The sequence below is a fragment of the Notamacropus eugenii genome, chromosome 3 (genome assembly GCF_028372415.1).
Source record: "Notamacropus eugenii isolate mMacEug1 chromosome 3, mMacEug1.pri_v2, whole genome shotgun sequence".
NCBI classification, from domain to species: Eukaryota; Metazoa; Chordata; class Mammalia; order Diprotodontia; family Macropodidae; genus Notamacropus; species Notamacropus eugenii.
In genome coordinates, this window is record NC_092874.1 from 106,839,435 (window position 1) to 106,861,337 (window position 21,903).

Here is a 21,903-nt window from a genome sequence, read left to right on the forward strand (position 1 = left end):
GCTATAATTTTGACATAATTTGATTTTAATCCATAAGCCATAGAACAAATAATAAAGAAGTATTCTTGATTCATCCCTGACTCTTCTACTCAGATTTATTCAGACCAGCAGGGCCCTACATTGATGAAGCACATGACAGGTCACAAAGCATTTCTATTCACATGATGTCAGTTGTCATTCATACAAAATCTCCCATGTGAATAGCATAGGATTATCATAAGGCTTAGATAGAAGATATAAAATTTGTTGGGGCAAACATTAGGAAAAGAATGAAACGTACCATCCATTCATCTGGGAGGATGGAAAAATGGACAATGTGGGGGAAGGGTGTCTGTAGAAATCCCAACTGCCTTCCTTCCCCCATCAAATACCTCTATCTGGTAATTTCTTGTTTTTAATGGATTACTGTTGCTAATTAGGTGCTAAGTTCAATGGTCTTTATGTTGATGAAGGACTGAAAGTGCTATCTGCAACCCTCTAAATGTCAACACTAAGGGACAAAGCACTGGCCATTCTATCCTGGATACAAATCTCGGGGCTACTGGTGGTATACAGGAAACAGAAACTCCTTAGCTTTTTACAAAATGCTTTCCTCTCAATGCCCATATTGCTATCAACACTATCTATTTGGACATCAAAAATTGCTATCCTGATTTTAAAGAATCAGAAAACTATGGCTCTGTGAGTTAGGGAGATTATCCTAGAGTTTTACAGCTAGAAATCAACTCAAGCCCAGGCCTCCTGACTACAAGTCCATCACTCTGTTCACCATACTTCAATGTCTTTCAAGAAAAGGATAGGGAGCACAAAGACTTCGCATTAGGATCTAAGATAAACATTTAAAAAGGAAAGAAGGATGCTCTTCCCCTCACTCACCTATAATGGGTGTTATTTGCAGGTTCTTGCCATGGAAGGATGTAGCCTCCACGGATATGGAGATTGATGTGATCAAGGGGAGCCGGCAGGTCCTTCCACTCTCCCCTTGCTCCAATATCCAAGCCCTTTGATTGAGAGGAAGGAAGGGATGAAATAAACTCAGGAACCTCACCTTAGTTGAATAGTTAACAGGGTAGGGAAAGTGTTTTCTCACTATGGACTATCACTTCCAGTTATATATCCTATTTTTTAATCACAGGTGGACTGCTCAATCCATCTGGTCATGCAGTATTCCTTCTTCCTTTCCTCTTGTATACCAAATCTTTTTAAATCTGCCTTTCTTCAAAAGAAACCCTTCCTAATTATTCCCACCATTCAGAGTGTCTTGCCAACCCTGCCTCATCTCCCTTCTACATTCTCATTCTCAGGGTTCATCAGGGCCTTTGGAAACATTGAATGTCCAACCAATAGGAAATTAAGTAACTGAATAGAAGAGAATCTTAGACTGTGGAGGAGAAAAGAAATGGAAATAAAGCAATCAATGACTGGCTATATAACATCAGCTCTTCAAGAGGTACAAGGGGCAGAGTTGTCAGAACTTATACAGCAATTCTGAAAACATCACAGATGAGATACCTTGGGCACCCACTATCCTTCCCCACTCCCTGACCTTACACACACTTTTCTGAACTGCATGAGAAACTTACCGAGTAGTAATCATACCAGGGGGCTTTGGGAAAGTAGGCAGGCACCTGCCTGGCATTCTACAATAAAAATATTTGAGTTGTTAGAAACTTTACTTAGAAAGATTAACAAAAGTAATTATTACATTTCAATCAACAAACGTTTATTAATAAGTGTACTATGTACCAGGCACTTTGCTAAGCACTAGGAACACAAAAAGAGGCAAAAGGCAGTCCCTGCTCTAAAGGAGTTTACAATATAATGAGGGAAACATGTAAACAAATACATATAAAGCAAGCTATAAATGTAATAAATAGGAAATAATTAACAGAGGGAAGGAATTGGATTAAAAGGATTTGGGGAAGGCTTCCTGCAGAATGTGGGATTTTAGTTGGGACTTGAAACCAAGGAGATCACTAAGTGGAATGGAGGAAGAACAGCATGCCAGGAATGAGGGAGAGCCAAAGAGAATGCCCAGAGCTGAAAGATGGATTATCTGGCTCATGAGACAGCCAAGAGACCAGTGTCACTGGATCAAAGAGTATGTGTTGGGAAGGAAGGTGTAAAAAAACTGGAAAGGTAGGAAGCGGATTGGTTATGAAAGACTTTGAATGCCAAACAGTATTTTGTGTTTGCTTCTGAAGGTGAGAGAAAGCCAGTGGAGTCTATTGAGTAGGGGAAGGTAGAGAGAGTGCCATGACCAGACCTAGAATTTAGGAAAAATACTTTAGTGAAGTAGAAAAGAAGGAAAAGAGAAGAGGGCCCAGGACAGAATCCTGAGGGACAACTATGGTTAGAGGGCATGATCTGGAGGAGGATTAAGCAACGGAAAGAGAGAAGGAGTGGTCAGATAGACAAGCGGAAAACCAGAAGAGAATGGTGTTCTAACAACCTCAAAGGAAGGGTATCAAGAAGAAAAGTTTTATCAAGAATGCCGAAGGCTGGAAAGAGGTCAAAGTGAGTGAGGATTAAGAGAAGGCCACTGGATTTAGCAATTTAGGGAATAGTTTCAGTGGAATGATAAGGTAAGAAGCCAGACTGTAAGTTGTTAAGAAGAGAATGAGAGGAAAGAAAAGTGCAAGCACAGATTGTAAATGGTATTTTCTTGGAGTTTAGCTACAAAGAGCAGAAAAGGAACAGGATAATAGTTAGCATGGATGGAAGGATCAAGGGAGGGTTTTTCAGGATGGGGCAGTCATGGGCATGTTTGTAGGCAGTAGAAAATGAGCCAGTAGAAAGGGAGAGATTGAGCATAAGTGGAAGAGTGGGGATCAAAGAAGAGGCAATCTGTTGAATGAGATGGGATGGAATGGAATCGTTTGAACAAGTAGTGAGGCCATTTCACTATGTGAGTGAGGCAGGAGTGAGAGAGAAGGAGAAATAGGAGATGAGGAAGAGGGGAAAAGAGGGAATTCACACCAAATTTTTTTTCTGTAAAATATGAGGCAAGGTTCTTAGTTGAGAGAGTGGGGAAGGTTTGAAGAGGGATGAAAAGGTTTAGAAAAGTCCTTGTGGAGAGAGGAATAGTAAGTTAATAAAGAAAGTATGATTTAACAATTGTGAGGACCCAGTTGAGGTAACATAAACTTAGAGAGGATCCAGTCAAAAGGATTGCATCATTTTTCTCTACTTTTATTCAGCAGCATACATGTAGGCTAAGGCTTGGCTGGACACAATCAGCCATGGAGAACAGTGTAGAGTTGAATTGGTTCACCAAGGAGTCAAGATGGGGAAAAGAGAAATGGAAATCTGAGGGAGAATCAACACATTTGCTGAAGTCTCCTAGTATAGGGGCAGGAAATACGTCAGGTATCAAACCCACTGAGGAATGATGGGGAATGATTTGAGGCAGGGAGAGGGGAAATCTATAGATAACAACTACAAGGATTTTGATTGGGTGATAGATATGCTTAGCATGAAGCTCAAAGGAAAAAAAATGGTTAGTGAGGGAGGGAGGAAGGGAGGAAACCTGGAAAACAAGGATTATTCTAATTCCATTGCCTCAACCAGTGAGCTAAGGAAAAGAGCTCCCCCAAAAAACAAAGTCTCTAAATACTTGTCACTAACTTTTTACCTTCCAATAATCCTTTAAGGGAGGGGAATCATGAATTCCCAACTTTATATATTAGGAAACTGAAGTACAGACGTTCACAGTGCCAAGTCAGCACCAATGCAAGGACAAGAACTCAGGTTCTATAACTGTAAGAACAGAGCAAGGTCCACTCCACTATATGATGTTGTCTCTCATTCAGCATCTTCTATAGAATCCAAGACCTCTGTACTCACAGGTTCCAGGACAGGGCTGATTAAGAAGGCTGGTCCCCACAAGAACTGATGGTATATGTCCCAGGTTTTATTGTCTTCTACAAACCTGGGCAGAGAATCACGGTATCAAAATATGGCTTCTCTTCAAAGTCATGGGCAAAGAATTTCTAAGTCACACGAACATAGATTTTGAACTCTTGGGTTCTAAAGAGCCTTACAGATCCGATCCACTCCATAGCCCAGACTCGGCATCCTCTGGCTGCTGCATCCAAGCAATGCACAGACTTTTGATTCCTTGAATGCCTTCCTTCTTTCTCCTGGTCTGGTTCTACCAGGCATGCTCACTACCTTGTATATTATGGGTTAATGTGAAGATATTTGTACTTTTTGCATTTATCATATGTAGATTTAAACCTTTACATTTCCTTAACCTTTGCAAGTCCTCTACACTAACTCATCAACTTATCTGTGAATATCATTTCACATTCACCCAGGTGTCTGTGCATCTACTTATACAGATGATAGAAGGAAGATCATAAAAGTATAGCTGAATAATCCTTAGAGGAAAAAGTCAAGGGTGTGATTTAACCTCATTACATACAATGTTGTAAAATTTCCATTTAAAATACTGTTTGCTATTTGGATATTCTCTAAACCTGTAACATAACTCTTCTGGTTCTACAAATAGTTTAAAACACATATATATCTCTCACATTTTGACACAATAGTTAATGCAACTTGAAAGTATTAATTTATAAATGTATAAGGAAGAAAAAGTCAATTGACTTGTCTAAATTCAAAAGTACAAGTCAAGGTCATAAATTCCTGACCAAAAAAATTATGTAAACTAATTATGAGATCCAAGACCCAAGAGAACTACAAAAGCAAAAGATTCATCCTAGTAATAATTCACTAAGAAAGATCTTAAGGTCACATTTACAAGACAAAAATATCTTTGGTCCACTTATTGGAGTGTCTTTCTAATCAAAGCTGTCCTTTAAATTTAACGTCCTTTAAATTTTTTCCTAATTAGCCAGTCACAAGCTAATGTTATAGCTAGGATAATAAGTCAAATCTCCTAACTCCAAGGGCAATATCCTTTCCATTAAATCATGTTGCCTATCTCAGTAATAGATATGCTTCATTATGGAATGATTTCAAACAAAAGTCCCAGCAACATAGAGTGGACACTTACTCATGGAGAAGAGGTCGGACAACAGTGCTGCCATCAGTATGAGCTTTGTGCATGAGTGTGTAGAGATATGGCAAGAGGGTATATCTTGTCTGAAGGACTCTTCTTGAGAGATCCTCAAAGGTAGAATTCCAAGACACTGGGTCTTGTCTCTAAATCAGAAAAAAGGAATACTCAGAGATCACCAAACCTTTGATTGTGCTCCAATGGAAGAGAGGTAAAGTAATTGAAAGATATTTTCTACACCAGTCAATTTGTGTTCCTGCCCTTTTTCTTTCATGACCCCCAGACTGGTACCACCAGCACTGGCCCAGGAAAAATTCTTGATGCTCCTTTTATCCCTTAAACCTGAGGGACCCTGAATAAAGTCAACCCTTACCCCATTACAGAAATATGTCCTGGGCAACACTGACATTCATTCCTGACCACATATTTGTATGTTCAGCAGCAATCTTAGTTACAACAGAATGGATTTGACTTATATACAAAGAACATATATGTTTATATGTATATCTATGAAAGAATGGAGAGATCCTGGCTATATAACATTCCAGCATGGTTGCAAGATGGTTTCTCTCTATTGCCATGCTTTCTGGAGTTTCTGATAGGAATGGGATATTCTATATTACTCTAGCAAAAACAGAATTAATTTTACACATTTTTCTGTGCCATGAAGGACACTATCTCATGAGGGAGGAGTAAGACGTGAGGTCTGGCACAAGGTTAGGCTTGAGGCATGAACTGGTATCTTACCCGAGGCCCAAGAGTATTATGGTTCCTAGAGAAAGGGTAAAAGGCTCCCAGTTGCATCCAGCGGGCACACATCTCATATTCAGCATCTTCAAAGAACCCACAGATATCAGCTCCTGTCTGAGAATAGAAAATGAAAATAGATAATGAGGATTATGTGGGTTTCTGAAACAATCTAAAAGTGATCAAGTGAACTTGAATGAGACTTACATAGGATATTCCAAAGAGACTGAACTCCATCATGCCTGCAATGAGAATCACAGCTGTATCAGATGAGGTATTTGGAGATAATTGACCAAGCTCTGACTTTCCTCACTCATTGACTTGAATAGCTGATCAAGAAATGTCCAAAGATGTGCGGAATGACACAATAAACAAAGATCTGACACTTCTCTGTTATCTTTAACATCCAGAAAAATGACTGATACAGACCACAAAAGCTTCATTCCATTCATTAGAATTAGGTCCACACATACCAATGATGGATTTATAGAGCTGGTCCCATGCTGCTGTGTTGTCTCCCAGCCAGTGTCCTGCCCAGCGTCCAGAAGAAGGGAAGGTTGAGCGAGTGATCACGATTCCTCTCTCTCCTGTAGCTTCTTGCATTCCTCTAATAAGAAAAGAAAAATGAGACATGAGAGTCAATCTGGAGGTGGTCAAAGGGCTTACCCCCATCAGAAAAATCTCTGCAGCTGAGACTATAAGCTGAGGATCTTCTCCCTAGTTAATAAAATTGGACAAGTAAGAAAATCAGAGCCACAGTACAATCTGAACTCAATGTCCCAGGTAAAAACACTTTGAACCAGAAAGTATTGTATGTCATTTATGAATTCTAGATAATGTAAAAATATTTCATTTAGATTGAAATTAGTATATCAGGAAATGGGTTTTCATTTTCTTCAGTTTTTTTTAGTGGATTTACATCCTTGATGATGTATGATCATTAATTAATTCTGGTTAATTTCCATTAAGCAATCACACAAAAAGCCTATGTTTAGTTTGAAGGCAATAAAAAGAACAAAGTCTTTTTGCTGGTCATTTGTTGCAACTGAGGACCATCCATCTTTTGTGAGAAACCCCAGTTCTGAGCACCCACCACCTACTCAGACAGAGGGAGGCAGTGACTCACTCATATGTGGGCTTTGTCTGGGACCAGCCATAGAGATTGTGCACATCATAGTGCCTCACTGGGCTTCCATCAGGCAGGAACTGTTGACTTTCCATGCATAGGGTCTTACTGCTCAGGCCTTGGTCTCTTGACTCCAGATCTGAAGAAGGAAATGCAATGATGTGAGAGCCCCCACAGTGGCAAGCACTTTCCACCTGGTAGCACAGAAGGTGGTGGCTGGAGCTGAGGGGATGAGAGAGGATGGAGTAAGAGTTTGGGATAAAACAGCAGGTCAGAGCTAGAAGTTGTAAATCCTTGAACGCCATGAGGAATAATTCAAGCTACAACAAGAAATGGAAAACTGATGAAAATTTCTGAGCATAGACCATAGACTATGGAATTTAGAGCTAGAAACAGCCTCAGAGATTGGGAAAGTCCAACTCCCCATGGTATAGATGAAGAAACAAAAGCCCAGAGAGTAAAATGATAGCCACAAGATTAGAAAGACTAATAAGCAGCAGAGCTGGGATTTGAACTCAAGTCTTCTGACTCCAAGTACAGTGTTCTTTCCACTATTCCATAGGATGAAATGATCATATTCATGTATCAAAAAGATTAAGCTGCTGATGTATGAGATCAATTAGAGGGGAAAGTTTAGAGGTAAAAAGATCAGTTTATAAGCCTTTATAACAAATATGGTAAGAACATTAGTGACTGAATTGGAGCAGTGGTAGTTGGAATTGTTAGAAGCACAATATTCTGGTTTATAGAAACAACCAAGGATGAGAAGGAAGGAGATTCGTGTTCCATCCTTGCCTACACCACCAAGTGGGTATGTGACAATTTCACCTTCCTGGCTCCCAGTGTCTTTAACAAGAGAGTTGGGCAAGATAGTAATAGTTTTCATTTCCGTGGTGTTCTAAAGTCAAAATGGAGGCAAACTGTTGTCATGAAGAGAAGGCCAGCCTTAGTGACAGGAAGATCTTGGTCCAAATATTGCCACTGACACATAATTAGCTGTGTGACCTTGAGTAAATCATTTAATTTATCCGTTCTCCCAGCCAACTTTCTAAGACTAAAAGCTACCAATGTTTTGACAATCTGCATCCAGATAGAAAGTATCTGTACTGGAGGTTCCTTGCACTATATATACAGATACAAACCACTGTGCCTTCTAACCCCTTTCCCCATAATGATAATATATATATTCATTTGAATCTCAAACCAGTCTTATAGTGCAAAGGGTATAAATACAGGTTGTTTCAAAAGTTTCAGTTCAGTTTTAAGTCTTTTGGGACACCATGTTTCTTAGCACTTAATTTATGAGGAAACTTTAAGTCATGGTCCTATGGATAAGTGGCAGAGTCAACGATGCAAATCAATGTGGCTGCAATTTCAGTACTCTATGCCCTATATCAGACAGATTCTAAGATCCCCTCTTGATCTAAGACTCTGAGTAAACTATTTAGGAATAGAATTGATACAATTTAGATATGTAGGGCACAACAAAGTCAAAAGTTTAAAGAATGAATGAATGGAGAAAATGGGAAAAACACTGACAGAGACAGAAAAGTTAGGGGCAACACATAGAGGAACAAAAAATTAGGAATCCACTTATAGATATAGAGCTTGACATACCAGTGGAACATCTATATGATGCTCTCTATATAATCTATATGAAAACGTCTGTTAGACAATTCAGAATTCAAATCTAAAGCTCAGCAGAGGGGGAAAAGGCAGCACTAAAGATATAAATTTGGGAGCTCTTCAACTAGATATATAAGTTGGAAGCAATGGGACTGAGTGAGATTGTCAAAGGAAATTTGTAGAAATGGTAGAAGAACTCAGAATCAGTAAGATTTTATTTGAGACATTGTTCTGTTAAGCAAATAACTTTTAGGACAAGGCTATAAAACAAGGGGGTGGGACTAGAGTAATCTGAAGTCCCTACTAGCTCTAAGTTTACTAGTATGTTCTGGTACAGAGAGAGAGAGAGGAAAAGAGAGAACATCCAGACAGACCCTTTGACAAATTCCTGTCTTAAGAAAGTGTAAAGAAGAACACAGCAAGAAAAGCAAAAAGACAAGAAGAGGTTAAAGATGAGAGATGAGATCCAAAAGAATTGGGTTTAAGAGAAGTCAAATACAGAGATTATCAAGAAAGAAGGGGTATCAACAGTGCCAATGCTACAAAGAAATTAAGAAGAATAAGGAAGGAGTAAAAAGTCAGTGCATTAGATCTCAAGGAGAAATTTGAAAGAATAGCTTTGGAATAGTAGAGGAGTTCTTGGAAGCTAGACACAGCAAACCATTTGATATCTTGGCAATCTCCTCCCCCAGTCTTCTTTCTAAGAACTGTAAGTCTAGATAAATTATTAAGGATTTGAATTTCAGTGATTTGACTAATGATAAAACATCAAACAAATCCATTATATACCCTGAATAATGCTGCTAATAATTCTGTCCCTTAGAAGCATGTAAACAATTCTCTGTCCTAGACTTTTTCCCCCTCAGCACTAAGTATATAATTACCAAAAGAATACAGTAATCAAGGCAATATGAGATGAAAACTAAGCATTCTCATTCTAGGGTTACCAATGGACATTCACAGGCAACTGGTCTCCCTGCCTCTGGTTTCTCTTCCTCTATACCCTCTCAAATTAAAATTAAAATTAAAAAAGTGAGTTAGATTGAATTGAAAATAAAAGTAAAATGACACCCTCAACCATCACAAAAGATCCACACACAATATTTCTAGGGGAATATTCAGCCTGAAATTCTTCAAGTGTATTTCTTCTCCTATCTGAGAAAGACATCATGGCACTGGGGCCAATAGAAATGAATTAGGCTTTGAGTTCATTGAGGATTGAGGGTAAAATTGAACTACTGAGAATCCCTTTCAGGTTTTCACTACTCTTTCAAAATTAAATAAAGCTTTTGTCTCAACAAAAATCAAGATCTACCTAATGGAGCTAGTCATTTCTTCCCAAACTCCTCTTTGCAGACATGGCCTCCCATTGTTGAAATCACCCTAGAAGAACCTAGGTAGGTTATTAAACTAGTGTACTTATTCCCAGAAAAATGATTGTGCCCATGCTGGGCTGCAAGCCAGTCATGGTCCTAGGTCTCTTCAACAAGAACCTAAGTAATATTTTTCCAAACAGAAAGTAAAATATACTTACAGGGCATATAGGGAGGATGATTAAGTGTGGTATCCCTACAACCTGGAGGAACGACTCCATTCACAAAGCTTGCTGGTTCATTCATGTCCTAAAAATGAAGAACAAGACTATGTTTTTATGTACATACATATGTATGTACACATATACTGATGGTAACATAATCATAGTTTTATATCATACACATATACACAAATTTGCATCATAATCAGTTAGCATTTACATAGTTTACACACATACACAAATAAATTTCATACATATATAGTTTTACAGAGTTTTAAATGTGGTATTTCATTTAACAACTCTGTGATGTAAGTGCTATTATTTTCCCCAGTTTACAGATCAGGAAATGGAGGCTGACAAGTCAAGTGATTTGTCCATGGTTACACGGAGAGTATAATTTAGGTGAATTTAGGTCATCCTGACTCCAAGTCCAGTTCTCTGTCCACTATGCTACCTTGCTGACTGCTTAAAAGTATGTAGGTGTTAATCATTCCCTGTTGCCTCAAGTAATAGTAATACACTCAGCATGTAGAAGCACTAATGATTCAAGGTTGATCAACATGCTAATAGACAGCACTTGGAATGATCAAACTATATAATTTCTGTCAGGCCATGCTGAAGAATCAAATACATTCACCAAAATAATTGAGCTTGTTCTAGTAAGAGCAAAACTAAAATCTCTTGGACTTGTAGGTGCCTTAATTAAACAAATTTCAAGTCATTCAATTTAATGTGAGTTTTTGCTGAAATATAGTTAGAACCATTGCCCAGAATGATGGTTCATGACTATAATAAGGGTATGACTGACGAATTCATTGAAATCAGTTATAATAGAGCTAAAGCTGTTTGGATGTGAACCTTCCACACCCCTTCCGCTAGGAGTAGAAGCTGTCGAGCTGACTAAGGAGGAGTGCACCAATCCAAGAGAAAACAGAGCAGGTCAGTTTCCAAGGCAATCAATGATGGGATCAGACCCATGAGAGGCTACTACTTTTTCAGCCTAGGCAAGATAGGGACACTCCACAGAAACAACAACAAAAAAGTATCAATGCTATTAATTAATTAATTAAGGAAGGAAGGAAGAAAAAAAGTGCTAAGAAACTCTTTCTTGTCCTTTAGTCCCTGAACAGCAATTACACATATACACAACAATGCAGAATCATATTCAATCTTATAGTGTCTACATACATGTGTGCACACTTAGACATACACACTTACAATCCACATGCCATCAAACTTCAAGCTCTTCTGGGGCTCAGTGGGATTGTTGTAGATTTCTAGCATTTCCCGCTTCCACCACGTGACTGTTGAATTACGGAAAAAGTCTGGGAAGGCAACATGAGCTCTGTAGATCTGTAAAGATGAAACAAAACCCCAGGACAGATGTAGTCAGGTCAATGACAAGAATTTATTTTGCAACAAGTATAAATTATTTCTGCAAAAGCTCAATGTAAGCAGAAACACAAAATTTAAGAGTTGGAAAGATTAGTCCAACTAACTAAAGGTTAGTCCAATCTCTCCTATTACATAACTGAAAAGTTTTTATCTGCTGTCTGCTTAAAGACCTCCAAGGAAGGGTAACCTACCACCTCTTTAAGCAGTCCATCCCACTCTGGACAGCTCTAATTGTTAGAAATATTTTTGTGCGACAAATCTAAATTTGCCTGTTTGAAATTTGTGCCCATTATTCCTGGATCTGGCCTCTTGGGACATCTCGGATCCCTTTTTCTACATGAAGAAATGATTATATTTTGAGCTAACAGCACCCAGTATTCCAGTGGTATGCCATTCAACCACTGGTCAGGTCCTACCAATTACCAAGATTAGAAAAAATTGGGTATATTCACAATGGTATGACTTTAGAACATCAAAGAGATGGTCCCCCAATTCTTAGAATGTTCTTCCCTTTCCAGCAAACTCTTATAATCTCTAGCTTCATTCAAGGCTCAGATCAGGTGCTACTTCTCTTTCTGAGTCTTTTCAGAGCCTCCTCAAATTATCTTGAATTTGCTTCCTTCCACAAAAATTTGTACTTCCCTTCCCCTAAAAGGTAGTATTAGTTAGCCTTTCATTCACTCCTTGGAAACTACATTTTATAGACTCTCTTTTCCACTCTCATCAATGCTAATCCCTATTCTCTCTCTCTGTCTGAGAAAGTTCTAATTAATTCTCATTCTCTGGTCCAATATCTGCCCAGCCATTTTCCAACCAACAACTGTTGACTGACCAGTGAGACAATACCTGATCATAGAGCTCTATAAGGAAGCTATGTCTGAAATTCCAGATAGACAGGTGTCTAGGTAAGAATACAATGGTTCCATTAGAGCCTTCTGACTGATACCATTAACCACTGGGAAAAGGAAAACATGATATCACCTCTATAATATTATGTCTCTCTCAAAGTAATGTTAAGTACCATATAGGCAGTTATCTCATTTTTTCACGTTTGTTGAATTAGATTAGATTTTATGATCTATAGACATTTACCCATGATATATGTGTGTCTGTATCTTTGTGATTCAGAGTACTAAACAATCTGTAACTCTATGGAAAGTATTTGTAAATCATAACATGTGCACATCACTGAGCACAATCCTGTGAAGCAGGTACCATTTATCACCTCCATTTTACTGATAAGAAAACTGAGATTCATCAGTGTTATGTGATTTTCCCATAATCACATAACTGGCAAGTGTCAGAGGTAAAATCAGGACAAGGTCTTTCTGTTTTCAAGTTCAGGACTTTCTCCATCATGTCAAGCATATTAATACAAATTGATTAAATGCTTTGTGATTAATTAATATTCATTGATTCAAACTGAATCAATTTTTAAAAATTTAGTTGGTGGTGATTTTGTCCGAGACATTGTGCTAGGTGGTAGGGATGCAAAAATAGAAGCAAAAAATAGCCCATGTCTTTAAGGGGCTTACATTTTACCTGGAGAGCTATATAAAAAAAGCAAATTCAAGATTATTTGAGGATGCTCTGAAAAGGCTCAATAAAAGAAGTGGCCGCTGAGCTGAGCCCTAAATGAAGCTAAAGATTATCAGAGTTTGCTGAGAATGGAAGGACATTCTAAGAATGGGGGACAGTCTTTGCGATGATAGGTTGAAGGGAGATGGAATGTTGGGATTACATTATAGCTGACAGGTTAGTTTGGACACAACACAGAGTATGTGCAGGGGAATAATATGAAATCAATCTGGAAAGGAAGATTGTAGAAAGTTTATGGTGATATTAATTACTAATGGAACAACATTTTATCCTAAAAGTAACAGTGGGCCATTGACAATTTTAAAGAAAAGGGTGGTCTCATAGAATTGAGAGTAGTATTTTGGTAACTGTGTAAAGGATAGATTGGAGAAGAGTAAGACTGGAAAGCCAGGAAACCATTTGGGAAACTAATTAAATAATCCAGGCAAGAGGTAATGAGGGTAAAATCTGTGAAAACAAAGAGAATGAGCCCTATGAAAGAACTGTGAAGGATGTAGAATTGATAAGATTTGGCTCCTGACTGCATATGAGTAAGGAAAAGGGAAACATGGGAGATAACTACAAAGTCGGGGATTGATGCTACCTATCTACAATATTCTGGACCCTGTTGAATGTGTTTAACCTAAGATCATTGGGTAAAGTTCTTTGTTCCTTATGCATGTGATCAATTTGTATAATGCCCGCCATGTCTATTGAAATGCAAGGAGAACCAGTGGAGTTGGTCCAACAGAATATGGTTTGTTAGGGTATAGTCCTTTGTGCTCCAAGCCTTTACGAAAGGAGAAGACTAGACTGAAGCATAAGATGTTCTAATTGAGTAGAGTCAGTCAATGACAACTCAGAGCTATAATCCCTCTCCCTATAAAAGTTTTATATTAATCTTAATTCTACCTTCTGAAATCCCTCTATAAAAGCTAGAACCAAAAGAGAACCCAGGCTTAGTCTCAGATTCAGAAAATAAGGTCTAGAATGTCTTTTAACCTAAATTTGGAGTTCACATTGGTCAATGGGACAGAATTACCCTCTGTTCATTTATTCATTTAACATATGTTTGTGACATCCAATTGGAACATCAGAGCCAGTACAGCAGTGAAAAACAGAATTTCAACCTTTTCCATAGCTTTAGTCCTTGAACAATCTTAATATTAGCATTCCCCTTCCTATAACCATAAGCACTATATCTCAAACTAACAAAAAAAAAGTTTTACCTCTACTTGAGTGTCCCAATCAACAGATGAATTGACAGTGACATTGGGCAAATCTGGCCAGACCTTTAGCAAAAGAAGAAAGAAAAAAAGTGTTAATAATATCTTAGCATGGTATTTTCCAAGAAAGAGTAAATCTTGGGTCTGTGAGTACACAACTGGCACATTTCATGAGAGTCTAGGGAGAAAAAAAAAGGAGACTCAGGAATCAATCTTGCTAGAGGAAACTTCCTAGAACCCTACCCAACACACACACACACACACACACACACACACACATACACACACTCACACACACACACACACATAGAGTCTCTGTTAATCATCCTCTCTTCTATGTTTTTTCTGGACTATTCTATTCTGGTTCTCCTCTTCTGGATCATCATCAATATCCTCTTCCCTTTGTTGTGAGTGTTCTCCAAATCTCTGTACTGGACCCTCTCCTTTTCTAACTTTGAACTTCCTTCCTTGCTATCATCAGTCCTGTGGGTTCGATTTTCACCTCTACATAAATGGCTCCTCTATACAGATAGCCCTCATATCTCTCCTGAGCTCCAGTTCCACATCACCAATTTTTTGTTGGCTATCAACCATAGGTAGCTCAAATTCCACATGCACAAAATGAAACACATTAAAGAAAAGTCCCTAAACCCATTCCTATTTCAAACTTCTCTATTTCTGTCTGAAGAGAACACTGTCTTATCAATCACACTGGTCTGTAACCTAAGCGTCAAAAGGAACTCTTTCCTCTCCCTCCTCAAACCACTCCCATCTCCAAAATTTTTCTAGAATCCAAACTCTTCTCTACATTCACATGGTTGCCATTCTCATCCTCATCACTTTCCATCTAGTATGTGCCAGTCCATCATGGCACCCTCCTACCCTCTAGTCACTCCCCTCTTCTATTCCACCCGGGTGCCTCTTGGATAAAAATATAAGTTCCTTTTGACTTTTAAAACCCTTAATAATCTTGTGCTAGATTACCTTTCCAGGCTTACTGCAAATATTTCCACAATCTACATTCTGGTAAAATGTACTTACTGTTTCTAAAACTTAGCATTCCATTTCCTAAACCTATACAATTTTGTAGGTTGTCTCCAAGCCTAGAACAAACTCTACCTCTAACTTTCTAACTCTTCTGAGAATTCCCAGCTTGTTTGAAGCTCAAGTCATATGAAGTCTCCTATAGGAAGCCTTAACTGTTATTGCTTTCTTCTCTTTTTCTATTATGTTTATACTAATCCATTTATATGTTCTATTTCTTACCCCACTCCCAACAGAATGTGAGCTCTCTGAGGGCAGGGGATAATGTTTTTTGGTCATTGTATTTCCAACACCTAACACAACTACTTAGTTAGGAGCTTAATCAGTGCTTGTTGGATTAGATTATATTTAGCATAAAGACACTCACATTCCTTCATGTTTGCATCCACAAAATAGAATCAGATTGTCTACTCCCAAACTCTACCTTTCCCCAAACAATGTCGCTGTCATCTGGCCATTTGATGAACACATTATCCTGAAGCCCACGAGTGAATGCAGGATATGGCTGAGTCTCATTGCCAGAAATGGCTGGGTCCTGGAATCAAAGGAGAATAGTTACTTGGGGAAATGATGGTTATCAGAGATAGAACTACGCATGGATAAGGATAATAGCAATCCCTCATAGAGGAAAAAGCGCCATTAGAAAGATGTGAGAGCCTCACACTGAACTTCAGAGATGCTATGAATTCTGGGAAATATATTTCTCTTCTGTTCAGTTTCCTTAACTATGACATAGTGATCAACCCATAACACCACAATTACTCTGACTTCCCCAACCCCAGCCACACACCAGAATAATGATGACTCGCATCCCAGCTGCTTTCATTTGATTGATCAGATTGGGAAAGCCAGCAAAATTGGGACTGAGGGTAAAGTCCAGCTGCCGCTCCATGTAATCAATGTCTGCATACTGCACATCCTGGAGAATAAGAGAAGGAAAGAGGCTGAGTGTCGCTTAAAAAGACAGGACAGGCTTAATCTCCACTACACCAGGTGTATATTGTATATTCTCTTCCATGATGACTTCCATACTGACATCTCCCAACACTCTTTCACTGCCTCTCCCCACTATCAGTTGTCATACATTCAGATTATTCAAAATGATGTTAATTAACTCAAAGCAAAAACAGTAAGTAAAGCAGATCTAGCAGAAAAATATAACATTCCAAAATGAAAAAGAAAGTTCTTTGAGTTGTCTATGCCATTATTCTACTAAACAAGTATTATATGTTTCTGTCCTCAATTAACCCAATAAAAAAGACAATAAAAGGAAAAGGAAGAATCTTACATAAGGGATCTGGGCTGCCACCATAGCATCATAAAGTTCAGCAATTTCAGTATCATTCTGGTATCCATAACGACAAAGTTGGAACCCTAAGGCCCAGTAAGGTGTCATCACTGGTCGTCCAACCAACTGCAAAAGCAAGAACGGAAAATATTTCAAATAGTATTCCTTGGGTAGGAGAAATGTGTTTGGATCAAACAGAGAGCACATGAAACCTTTTTCCATAGTCTTGTCTGACTAGGAGCCATACAACCCAGGACCTCTCTAAGACTACAGAACTATAGTTCTATAGAACTATAGGCAGGAAGTACAATGCAGATTTCTAAAAGAAATTCCTTCATTTGGGCACCCTTTTTAGGATTCCTGGGAAATCTTTGCCATCTCTAAACTTTCTAGTGCTTTAAGAATATAAATTCAAAATCTGTTATCTTGTCGAGGCAAGGAATTGCTTCTGAATTCACTTCATGTCCCTCTAACATTATGATCCAGTCTTCAAGAGAGATAAAGATGGTGGACTCACCAACTTCATAAATCATTATGCCTTTCAAAAGGCTAGGTTTATACTTGTTCAGTAAATTTACTTGATGGATTGCACAACTTCCTACCTCTGTGTACTGCTGAGTGACAAGCTCTGGGGTTGGCCCCAAAACCATGTAAAAGTCTAGAATGCCCCCAGTGGTGCGGTATGTCAGTACAGGGGTGGGTTGGAAAGTCACATCTGGAAAGAGAGAACAAGTGTTCAAAGAAACAGAATCAAAGATTGCAAGACTGAACAGAAATCCATGTCACCTTGTCCAGACCATATCTAAGCAAGAGTTCCCTATCAGTACCACATAAAGATAGTCCTTCAAATTCCATTTTAATCCTTCCTGTGATGGAAGCTTCTCTGGCAGCCCATTCTCCCTTTTGACAATTTTAATAACTAAACTTTTTTTTCCTTATGTAAAGTTGAAACCTGCCTCTCTGTAACATTAGATGAAACAGCAAGGTTTCCAGATCCCAACTCTCCAGGAAGTTCTCCAGCTAACATTTTTGCTTCGCATCAGTGCTACTCCTCCAACCCCATTTACCTAATTACTCTGCCTTTCAACTCTACCTGTCACGGAAGTCTGAAAGCTAGCTTCAAGCTTGAAACTCACCTTTGAGTCCTGCCTCTCCTCAGTCCTCATGTCCAGTAACAAAATTCTTCTGATTCTATGTGGGGCTTTTGTACCTTTGTAACCTTGTAACTTTTCCTTACGTACTTTCTTCCCTCCTGTCACAAGCCCTTATTACCTTTTATTACCTCGACTCTAGTAATATACCAACTGGTTAACTTTTTAGTTTCACCTCACTTCCAATACATCCTACATAGTGCTTCCAATTAATTTTGCTAAAACACACAGTCCTTAAAATGCCACTACCCCTTACCTAACTAATAACATTCAAGCACCTCAGTCAGGCCTTCAAAGCTCTTCACAATCTGTCTCTAACATACCTTTCCAAACACACCTCATATTATTCTCCCTCATAAACATTATAAACCACCCAAACTGGATTCTTCATAATTCTCTGAACATGTTTAATATTTTCCCACCCTTTGTCTTTGCTTTTGTTATTTCCTATTTCTGAAATGCCCTCTCTACTATCCCCATTATCTTTTCCTTTTGAAGTACTCCCCATGCTTCAAAGATTTCAATTCTTTCATGAGTCCTTTCCTTGTATTTCCCTTCTCCTTATCCTATAAAGGTCAAAAGTGATCTCTCCAAATTTTTATAGCACTTTGTTCATATTTCTTTTATATAGAATTATTCTTTTATTTAGAATTGCTGTGTATATATAAAACATTATATTATATTATATTTATTGTGTAAATATATAAATATATTATTATACTATATTTACATTATTATAAAACTATTTATATAGAATTATATATGATCACTTATATAATATAATGTGTGTATATTATATACATATGTGTACATACATATACACATATGTGTGTATGAATGCATGTGTATATATAATCTCCCATACTAGACTGTAAGTACTTTCAAAAAAGGGAATATATCTTCATCACTGTCATGGTTATTGTTGAATCACTTTCAGTCATATCTCAACTCTTTGTGATCCCATTTAGGTTTTCTTAGCAAAATACTGGAGTGGTTTGCCATTCCTTCTCCAGATCATTTTATAGATGAGGAAACTGAGGCAAACAGGGTTAACTGATTTGCTTAGGGTCACACAGCTAGTAAGTGTCTAAGACCAGATTTGAACTCAGATCTTGCTCACTCGAGGCTCAGTGCTCTATCCACCGCACCACCCAACTGTCTTTATGTTTACATCTCCCTCAATAACATACAAATAGGAAAAATTTCAAATAACATTTTTCAAATTTAATGGAATTGGAAACCTGCTGGGACTGTCTCACACAGAGGTTACCCAGAACTATATGACCCAGAAAGGCCAGTGAGGAATGTTCCATCTTACCCATGGCATTGCTATTGAGTAGGAGCACCCCATGGGCATTGCCATCCTCCTCCAGACCCATGTAATAAGGGTGTACACCATAGGAATTCTTCTTGTACTGGGGGTTAGAAGAAGAAAAAAAAGATCATTAGAGACATTTTTCTCTACCAGAAACCCACATGTAAATGGATGTAGATTTCTTCTTGAAAAGGTTTAAAGGTATCAGTACCAAAGGAGAATACTCCGTTTCAGAGCAGAACACAACAAATTTGGGTGAGTTTAGATGAATGAAGCCAGGAGAAGGCACACAGAAATTAATATGGATAAAGACAGAGAAGAGAAATCTTCAGATTGTTATATCCTTACACCTGGAGACTGGTCTCGAGAAAACATGCCCCATGTGTGCCAGGTCATGTTTCTCCGGAATGTCGTGTGCTCTGTTTCACCAAAGCCATAGATGTACTGGGATGGGAGGTGGGTAGAGATGCGCAGGAACATGTCATTAAAGGTGAAACCAGGGATCCTAGAATCCCAACTGAAACACAAAAGCAGACGTTTATTCTGAGACATTCACCATCATCAAGTATCGTCAATTCCCTTCTTTAAAAAAGAATTGATTTTTTAAAATAAATGCAATTCTGTAACTCAGAAATTCAAACATGTCACATGTCACATCATCCATTTTTCTTCTACCTCAAAGCATATTCCCAAACATAAATTTTAAAAGGTATTATGAGAACATAGGTCCCTCTGAAAGAACTCACTGGCCTGTTTCACACCACACCTTCTCTACTTGGACCATCACCTCCAATTCATCATTGCAGGTTACCTGATGTCCATACTAAAACCCCTCAGCTTTGATAAGTAGGCTATTGTCTTTTCTTTCTAGGACCACTTCATGTCTTACTCAAGTACTCAAAAACCCTTCCTTTTCCTTGAGGGAAGACACTGGCTTGCTTATATTTATAACCCAGTACTTAGCAAGGTGCCTGATACATAGTAAATAATAAATGCTTGGTTTATCTATCTATCTATCTATCTCTCTATCTATCTCTCTATCTATCTATCTTGATATGTAGATACATGTATATGTTCTAGAAACTGGGCCCAGAATATCACTTTAGGATAGTATCTTCATAATGACAATTCAATTTATGTAGACCTCTAAACTTTATAAAATACTTTCCTTGAAACTATTTCATGAGGAAGGTAATGCAAGGTTTATTATTCCCATTTTATCAACAATGAAACAAAACACTCTGGTGCTCCATGATCTTTCTGAGGCAGTAATACTATATAGGTAATAAGAATAGGAACTAGTACTCAAGTTAATTTCAGTAAAAATTAATTTTTCAGAAATTGCAAGTCAGCTATCCTTTAATTTCATATCAGACTGGTTCTACTCACATTACTATGCCAGTGCTCCGGCGTCGGATCTCAATCCCAAAAGGATCGCTCCTTATGAAAACTTCATAAAGTCGATTCTCAGAGGTGCTAGAGGGAGAGCTAGGGATGTTGAGGGGCACTGGGACCTCATACCTTTTGCTATTGGCATCATATATCTAGAGTGAAAAAACATATTGATCTAGCTTGAAAAAAAGACTGTCAAAGTTATTGAATCCTAAAATTCCAGAGTCAAAGACCTGGTTCATGAAACACGAAGAAGAAATTTACCTTAAACTGAAGCATATCATTCTTATGGTAGGTGACATCCAAGTGGAGAGGGCTCACAGGGGTAGAGGGCAGGTTGGAAGAATAGAGAGCTGAATTTAAGAAGAGATCAGCAGTAACCCCCATCGGGTTGTACTGAATGTTACTGACAGAGTAGTAGAAATCGATGATATAGCAGCTAGGAACTCCTGGAGAACTGGGTAACTGAAAAACAAGGCCAGGGTAAGGATGAATACTTGCACAGATTGAAGTTTGACTGGTTATTTATTTTTCCACAATTATCGTTCTGTAACAATGCAACTTTATGCCTTCCAGCAACATAAAGACTTACTAAGACACTCAAGGTCTTGAACTCAAATACATTCTAAACATAAACCCCGGCAATTCCTTCATTTTGTGAGACTCCATTAACGACTAGGGGCATGTGGTTGGTTAGGATCATTGAAATCTTGTTTCATAAAGGTTTCTTTGCCATTTATAATTATTATGCCAATTACCTCCCAGACACAGCCTCGAGCTGTGCAGTTTTCTTCTGAGACTGCCTGGTCCTCAGGATAACAGTCGATTTTATCTACATCCCTGAATTTGAAACTCCATTCCACAGTGTATTCTTCTCCCAAGGAAAGTTCAAGTCCTGAGATGATAGCAACCTATGGAAAAATCAGGAGAGTGACCAAGAATGTCACACTTAATAATCAAAACTTTCCTCTTTAAATCACTTTCGGTAATGAGGTTCCCTTAAAAGTCCTTCAAAATCCATAACAGACATCACAGATGCCAAAACAAAGTCTAAAACTGCAGTTAATGCCGGATTGTGAAGACTCATAGAAGGACTGCACTGATGTCACTATTTCCCATTCACAGCTTACAGTGAAAGGAAATAATTTGGGATTTATAAATGAGAAAAAGTATCTGTCATCATCAGTATGTAGCATTTTCAAAGGTAGTCTCCTAGTCACATTCTATGGACATCTTTCTCAGTTCTAAAACCTCCATTGACCTCACTTCAGCATTTGAAGTTAAACAGTAAACAATATGGACTAGAAGTCCATGGAAAGAACTATTGTGGTTTTAACTTTCTTTAAATTCAGTCTTCTCTTGATTTTTCAAATGCTATGTTCTCTGTCCCTTCTGTTTCTCTGACCATTCCTTTCTGTTTCCTTCACTGTCTCTTTTCATCTTCTTATTCCTGTGGTT

General features: G+C 38.2%; 1 protein-coding gene across 1 annotated transcript in view; it reads right to left on the bottom strand.

Annotated features, from left to right (window-relative positions):
• The window catches only part of LOC140533147 (uncharacterized), a 212,479-nt gene that overhangs the window by 127,382 nt on the left and 63,194 nt on the right, over positions 1–21,903 (bottom strand). The window contains exons 25-44 of the mRNA XM_072652516.1: positions 21,204–21,356; positions 20,710–20,910; positions 20,443–20,597; positions 19,402–19,570; positions 19,057–19,153; positions 17,190–17,302; positions 16,588–16,713; positions 16,090–16,218; positions 15,724–15,834; positions 14,259–14,321; positions 11,275–11,409; positions 10,057–10,144; positions 6,897–7,035; positions 6,244–6,377; positions 5,978–6,012; positions 5,771–5,887; positions 5,021–5,169; positions 3,847–3,931; positions 1,584–1,640; positions 877–1,001 (exon numbers count right to left, since the gene is read on the bottom strand). Coding sequence (XP_072508617.1) covers positions 877–1,001; positions 1,584–1,640; positions 3,847–3,931; positions 5,021–5,169; positions 5,771–5,887; positions 5,978–6,012; positions 6,244–6,377; positions 6,897–7,035; positions 10,057–10,144; positions 11,275–11,409; positions 14,259–14,321; positions 15,724–15,834; positions 16,090–16,218; positions 16,588–16,713; positions 17,190–17,302; positions 19,057–19,153; positions 19,402–19,570; positions 20,443–20,597; positions 20,710–20,910; positions 21,204–21,356 — 2,381 coding nt within the window. The remainder of the gene's footprint in view (positions 1–876; positions 1,002–1,583; positions 1,641–3,846; positions 3,932–5,020; positions 5,170–5,770; positions 5,888–5,977; positions 6,013–6,243; positions 6,378–6,896; positions 7,036–10,056; positions 10,145–11,274; positions 11,410–14,258; positions 14,322–15,723; positions 15,835–16,089; positions 16,219–16,587; positions 16,714–17,189; positions 17,303–19,056; positions 19,154–19,401; positions 19,571–20,442; positions 20,598–20,709; positions 20,911–21,203; positions 21,357–21,903) is intronic.